This window comes from Corvus brachyrhynchos, unplaced genomic scaffold, assembly GCF_000691975.1.
Source record: "Corvus brachyrhynchos isolate BGI_N302 unplaced genomic scaffold, ASM69197v1 scaffold59, whole genome shotgun sequence".
Classification (NCBI taxonomy): domain Eukaryota; kingdom Metazoa; phylum Chordata; class Aves; order Passeriformes; family Corvidae; genus Corvus; species Corvus brachyrhynchos.
Window position 1 is genome coordinate 4,609,280 of NW_008246054.1, and position 7,391 is coordinate 4,616,670.

Consider the following 7,391-nt stretch of genomic DNA (forward strand, 5'->3'; position numbering starts at 1 on the left):
GGGGGTCTATGTTGGCAGGTGAACAGAGGACTTTGCCTTGCAGCCAGTGTGGGAACCAGCTTCATGATGTGCAAGTCCTGCATTGTGCTCGTTGTATTTATAGCTTTCACTGAAGTCATCCACTCCTTTCAGCTGTACAACTGAAATGCCAGCAGAAGCTGAATAATTGCCACCAAATGACCAGATTTACAAAAAGTGACAACTGCTTGTTTATCAGGAGGAAGGGAGGGATGACCACAGGGCCTTGTGCATGACAGCGTGTTTACAAGAAGGCCTTGGCTAGTCCTTTCCATGACACTTAAATACATCTTTTTATCCTGCTCTCAGGTGTAAAGAAGAGGGTTCTTTCTTTGTTTTACATTATTCAGTGCAGTTCTGATCCTTAATAAATGGGGGTGGGTTTGTAGTAGTCTTTCTATGGCACTGGATGTCATCCTCCCCCTGCAACACTAAAATATTGCACCAGTAACTAATCCTCTGTCAGAGCTGCAGAGGCTGACCTGTGTGGGTTTTTTAATAGATTTTGGAAGGATATTGTACAGATGGAAAGGTCCTCTAGACGAGGTTTGATCCCATTTAAGATTTCTATTGAGCCACATCTCACACAAGCTTGTGAATCAGTTGAATTTGAAAGTTGGAGATGGTAAGTTGCTTTAAAAAGGGATGGGAGCAATGGGTGTTGGATTTGAGCTAAGGAGGCAAGAACACGTGGTCAGTGGCACTTTTAGAAGGAATTTTGTACCAGTATTGGCAGTGGCATTTAAAGAGCTGAGGGAGAGGTACACCCAGTCTCACAGGTAGGTGTTCTCTGATAACAGTTTTATCAGTTTGCTAGAGTGGAAAAACACTGTACACCTCCTGGTTCTAGAAATCTTGCTGACTGCAGAAATGAGACTTACTATAAACACAAGAATTATTACAGATTTATTGTCAAGGTTGCATTGTTACACTCCTAAAAAGCAGACTGACACTGTTCTGGCTTTTTGGTGACTTTGGACATCAGCTGTTGAGGAATGTTCTCAGAATTGCCATGGATTGTGTGAGGATTTGGGCTAAGCATCAGTAAATCAGACTTCTCAAGTTGCTGTTTGGAGACCTCACTGGTTCCAGGGTTTTATCAGCTGTGTTTGTGGCCTGGGATGGTGTTTGTTGTGTGCTGGCTCACAGGATGGGATATTTGGATCCTTTCCTGCAGGGTGGATGGCAACTGCTTGAGCTCCCTGGGAGCACAGCATGGGTGCCCCTCTGAGAATGAGCAGCTGCCTGCTGACCCTCAGCTGGGGCTTGCAGACCAGGGGCAGTGAGTGTGACCTCTCCTTGCCTTGCAGTGATGGCCTACATGCAGTTTGTGGAAGACTACTCAGAGCCACAGCCGTCCATGTTCTACCAGACCCCTCAGAACGAGCACATCTACCAGGAGAAGAACAAGTACCTCAGGGAAGTCTACGGGATCAATGACTCCTTCATCAGCTTAGACCCCTCTCAAGATCTGGCACCTCCTCCTGCTCTCCCACCCAAGCAGCGGCAGCTGGTGAGTGACACCTCAGGGCCACCTGGCAGGGCCACCGGGCTCCCAGGAACAGCTCTGCTCTTCCTGCTCCTGGTTCTGACGGGCGGCCGTGGTGGGAAGATGTCTCACTGGTGTTACCACATCGTGCTCCTTGTCAGCTTGTGAACGTGGGTTTAGGCATTTTGCATCATTTTTGCTGCTTTCTAACCCCATTGAACCCCATGTTCAGACCGTTGCCCCATAAGCTTTGAAAGTCCTAAAATGCCTTAAAAATGAAACGTTCGTCTGCCACATGGCAGGGCTGAATCTTGCCAGGTTTGTGTAACAACAACTGCTTGGAAGATTTTGACACACTGAGCAAGCAGAACGCTTTTCAAGAGATTGCTGCACTGTTGTTCCCACTCCTGTTTTGAAACTGTTGTCAGAGATGCCACTAATAATAACTGTTTAAACATAATAGCTGCTTTTGTGTTATGCACAGACCTTTGGTATAGCCACTACTTCACTTCATACTTCATAGCATGTTTCCTCCACATTAGTCCCCTTGTGTGATTCAGGATTTTACCTGTTTCTCAGAGTTCTTCTGCCCCCCCAGACTGCCAGCACAGAAAGGCACATCCACATGTGTGTGGGTGGTGGGTTTAACAGCACAGAAAGGACCGTTTTCCATGTGGGGGATGAAATCCTGGCCTCAGTGGTGGCAGCAGCAGTTTTGTTTCCGACCTCGGTGGAGGTGGAATTTTGTCTCATTTCCTTTTAAAGGTTTTCCTTTAATTTCTTTTTTTTTTTTTCCTTTTTTCCCAGCTCCAACCTAGGGCATTTTGTTTATATTAATTATCTTATTTGTTCTGTTAAAAAAAAAAAATTCTTTCATGCTGCTGGAGCTTACTTAAATTGGCCATGGCATTATCAAAATGGGAGGAAATGTGGGAACAGAGCCATGGTCTCACCATCATGAGGGTGACTCTTGCAATATTTCTTCATGTTATCTGTGCTGAAGTTTGAGTGTCCCAGAGTGTTACTTTTTAACTCTAATTTTGGGATTTGCACAACTACATTCCTATGATGCAAGTAGGAATCCTAAAAAGATAAAGTGACGTTGTTGGCTAAGCTCAACTGAGTATTGTGCATTAATTCTTTGTGGGGATTAGACCTTAAATGCTTTGCAGGGACACTAAAGAGTCTGCAGGACTCCTCTCTGGAGGATCAGGCAGTTCTCCAGGGTCTGTGGTCCCCATCAGTGTGACCCTTGCACTGTCACTTGTACCTTGCAGTCCCTTGCCTGCCTTCCCCTCCTCGAGGTGGCTGCACTTCAGTGATGTTTGCAGAGGTGACTTGGGCTGCACAGTCATGATCAGAGTCTGCAAAGCACAGATTTACTGCAGCCATTGTGCAGAAGGGAAATTCTGCTCCTGTCCTGAATTTGTTGGCTGAAGCAGAGCATTTCTGTGCTTCCCTTTAATCATTATCTGGACAGCCACGATGTCCCTGCTTTGCCTGCTGATACCATCAAGGCTTGCAGTTGCTTGCAGTTCTCCTGAAGCAAAGGTTTCTTCAGGTGCAGCCTTCCACCCTTCAACCCTGTGTTGGGAAAGAGGTGCAAGCAGGTGATGGCTTATTCAGCAATCCCTGTAAAAGCCACCAGACTCTTGTTCCTCTGCTCCTGCTGCCCTGGGAGTTTTTGATTTGGCAAATCAAATGGGCATCAGCTGCTCTAGCAGCAGCAAGTTTTGCTGGATGGACTCCTCTCTAATATAATAATGAGGAAGTCCTTTCTTGTCAGCTTCAGATCTTAATCAAAATAAGATTGTATGTTTGCATTGTATGTTTTATTCAGCGAGTCTGAGAAAGCCTGAATATACCTCATCCTCCCTCAGTCTCCTTACTATAGCAGGATTCAGGAGAAATTCCTTGCCAGGATTTATTCCAGTGTAATAGCTGCCTCCCATGCAAATTATTATAATCTTGGATTGGACAGAGAAATGGCAGGACATCACTGTCACCCAGTCTCCCAGCAGTACCAGTGAGGACCCATAGCTCACACTGGAGAGGCCAAGTTCCCAATCTGCAGGTTGCCAGAAAAAAATAGTAGTGTGCAAGAATCGTGTGCTTAGAGGCAGTTCCTCCTTTGGGCATCTGCCCCCACGCCACGGGGAGAAAAGGGCAGCGAGGAGCAGCTTGTCTGTGCCAGCAGCAGCTGTCCACGGGTGAGCGGGGAGGGGGAGGCAGGAGTTCATTTTTTAAGGGATTTGTGAAACAAAGAAGATTTGAATTGTGATTTTTGTCGTGCCTCTTGAGCTCAAGAAAGGCATATTGGTGTGTCTGGCTGTGATGAACTGTATGAATAGCTGTTTGTTTAGCCAGCCATTATATGCATTGTTTAAGTTAGCGTTTCTTGCCCTTTATTCATCGCCTTTTCTGTGCTCTCTTTCTCTGTGTCTTGTGTCTCCTGCTTTTTCCCCCCTCCTCAGCAGGCCTCCTATGCTGCCTCTTCTTTCTCTTCTGTCTCCTACTGTGTCCAGCAACCTAAAGTGCCCTTCACCCCCGAGGACTGCGGTGCCACTCAGGGCCTCACTATGTCAGTCTCTAACTCCTTTCTCAGCCGGCACAGCTCCTTTCCTGTGCACTCGGTGAGTCCTCTCCGCTCTGGAACACGTGGGTGTTGTCTTATTGCTGATCACTTGTGTGCAAATTCTGTGCTTGCCCTCTCAGCTGAAGGTGGAGGTTCCTTTGGGGGCTTTTGAGCTGCTGTAGTAACCAGCCAGGTGGGAAAAACAGTGTGTAAATCTCACTAAGTGTAAATCTCACTAAGCGAAGCCAGGGGAGGTGTAGCTTGCTTTATATTACGTGTCCATGTTGATGTTTGTAGCGGGGGACTGAGGAAGGAGAGCTGGCCTGTGTGCCCAGGCACACTCCTGTGACCTCTGTGCCCCAGGCTGCACACTGGAACTGCAAAGTCTTTTTGTCCCATTGCATAACGCCAGTGATGTGGATGAGTCAATTAAAGGCTGCTGTGTGAGCCTGGCCTTGGGAGAAATAACAAGATGCTGTCCCCAAAATCCATGGGTTTAGTCAAACACGTGGAACAGTGGCTGCAGATCCTTAATTTTTTTTCTAGAAAACGGCCTCTGCTAGATGTTCCATCTCATTTTTGCCTGTTTTGCTTCCCTTCACATCTCCATGGTCCCAAACAAGCTTAGTTTGCTTGTATGATTTGCTGATGGATGAGCAGGGTTTTCTCTTCCTACGGCACTTCTGAGCAGCCTGAAGAGAGAATGGCAGGAGGAGCTGGAAATCATTTAAATCAAAATAGTATTAGAGCACTGCTTGAATCTCTGATCAGCTGCTTAAATTAAATGGTAGTAATAACACAGTGTTAATATGAAATTAAATGCAACCATGGGATTCTGTCAGCTCATCAGTGTGGGGCTCGTTTGCATGTAAAACTGTGTGGTTATGCTCTGATTGCCATGTGATGACAACTGAGAATACACTATTTTTTGACAGTGACCTGGATGTTTAGTAAATTAGGCTTCTTCTGAAGAAGGAATTATCAGAGAAGACTTGAGAAGATTCAGAAGTGTTCAATTAGTGTAATATTAAATGTTTGAAAACAGTATCCTCCCACTGTGCCATTGCTATCTTCCCATTTCAGCACTTACTCATTCTTTAAAAATTAGTGATAATCATTGGTCCAAAGAAGAAGAAAGTGTTCAAGTGCTTTGCAAGTAGAGCTGCTTCACAAGCCATGAATGAAAGCCTTTGGCTTCTACTTGTGTGAGAGAGAGCAGTATCACAGCTTTGCTGCACAGATGAAAAGGCTGAGGGGTGGCAAGGTTAGTGTTTGCATAAATTTGTGGTAAACAGTTCTAAAATTTGAACTAAAAGTCCTGAATTGTACAGGTCTCTTACTTGGTAGTGGTTCTAGCAAGCAAAACATGGAACTGTAGGACTAGATAAAAGTACTTGACTGTTTTTGATTTAATTGAGAGGCTATAAATATGATTCTATAATGTTCTAAAAATATGTGAGCACTTTGATTTTAAAAAGCGTCCTCGTTGGATTAAATGGTTGCTACCTATTAAATTGCTCTGACCCGTTCTCATCTTACTTTGGACTACATTACTGTGAATATATTATTTTAAGAAATGTTAAAACTTCATTTAAAAATGCTTAAGCATTTTTGCAAGGATCTAGTGAGGGGTAAAATAAATGGCTGGAACACGAGGAACAACAAGAACAGTGAGACGGTGCACTGTCAAATGCACAAAGGAAATAAGGAATTAAAAACTGTGACTTTTCCATTAGTGCCTTTAAATTAGGATAATCTCATAGTTTCTCATTACTCTATCTGGTCTATTTTTTCACAGCCAAAAATGAGATTTTCACTATGAAAGTGTCTCTTTGAGCTGCAGAATACCAATGGCCTTACATGCATCATAGCTGACCCATGTAATACCATAACCATGGTTTATCCCATTTCCCCTATCCCTAATAAGACAGAGATGTGAAGCAGCTGTGGAGGTTTGGATCCCTCCCAGGGTGACACCCTCTGTCAGCATGGGAAGGACAAGAGCCCCTCCTGCAATTTGCTCTGTGGGGTTTCACTCCAGGGATGCCACGAGCTGCACCAGTAACTTTAGGATGTTGTTCTGCTCCTCATACTCTCATGCCTTCATTTCTCCTCTCTCCCTAGAGAAAGGCCACTGAAGTGTGAGTGCTGGTGAACAATAAACCTGGCAGAAATCAGTGTTAGCTCCCACCGGCCCCAGTGAGGGAGTCAGTGCCAGGGAGGGCACACCTTTTAGGTGCTGCCAGCTGAGCATTTGGCCTCTTGTGTACCAAGATAGCAGTGGTGGCTATCAGATCTTCTAAAATTATATGTCTCCTACATAAATTGTTATTCATTCTGCACAGGAAGCAAAAACCTCCTTGGATCGATATCAGGAAGTCTGAGCTGCTAAACTCGATGGCTGTCCAGTGACCCAGTGCCAGAAAGGCCCTGCAAGTGTAGCCAATTTTCAGAAAGTGCTCTGTGCTTTTTTTCCTTCCCTGGAGACTGGCCTGGGGTGGACACAGGAGTCACTCCCAGAGGGAGGACCTGGCCCTGTACCCATCTGTTCACATGCCAACAGCAGGGAAGCCAAGCCTGCACCACGTTCTGCTGGTTATCCCCTTAGCTCTGTGCTCCAGGTGAAGGATTAGTGCCTTACTACTGATTTACACGGCTCAAAAAGACTGTTTTCAGACAGCACAAAAGAGGTGAAGTTGCTTAGAGCATCTTTTAATTTTTAATGCATGAATTTTTTTAGAGCCATGACTCCTTTCCCTCCAATCAGCACTGCAGAGGCTGTTGCAGCCCAGCTGCCACCTCTGCTCTGTCAGCCCACTAATTGTGCTTTTCCCTCCTTTGCAGGAAATTGTGTCAGAGATAATAGCTTTTACTGGATAGAGGCAGATCTTGAGCAACTGGATCAGACCTCATAGGTTTGGCAAGTTGAGCTGTTCTTTAACCGAGTCTGACTCGTGTCTGGCCTCTGTGCCAGCAGGGGTTGTGTTGGTAGTGTGGGCTGGTGTTTTAAGGAACTGCATCATGTTCCCCATCCCATGGACAGCTGAACCATTAAATTCCACACTGGGAGGACAACTGGATTGTACTGTCAAGAATCATTCAAGGGATTCCCACCTCTTTTGAAAGTACTAAGCAGTGGGAAAGGAGGTGTGCAACAGGAAGGCATCGTCCTTGGTTACGGTTGGCTGTAATTTCTCTCCAGCCGATCACCTCCCTCCCTTCTTCTCATGAACACAGAGCTGCTGTCCCTTGGTTTAATCAATCCTTTGCTGTTTGCCTGGAAATGGGTGGGCAGGTATCCGAGCAGCA

At 45.6% G+C, this 7,391-nt stretch overlaps 1 protein-coding gene across 8 annotated transcripts in view; it reads left to right on the plus strand.

Moving 5' to 3' along the window:
- Positions 1 to 7,391, plus strand: part of RAPGEF1 (Rap guanine nucleotide exchange factor 1) — a 54,226-nt gene that overhangs the window by 21,982 nt on the left and 24,853 nt on the right. For 3 of the 8 annotated variants that reach the window (XM_017745492.1, XM_017745494.1, XM_017745496.1), the window contains exons 9-10: positions 1,329 to 1,531; positions 3,982 to 4,140. In XM_017745492.1, the coding sequence (XP_017600981.1) occupies positions 1,329 to 1,531; positions 3,982 to 4,140 (362 nt within the window). The remainder of the gene's footprint in view (positions 1 to 1,328; positions 1,532 to 3,981; positions 4,141 to 7,391) is intronic. The other 5 variants (XM_017745493.1, XM_017745495.1, XM_017745497.1 and 2 more) reach the window with 2 other exon arrangements.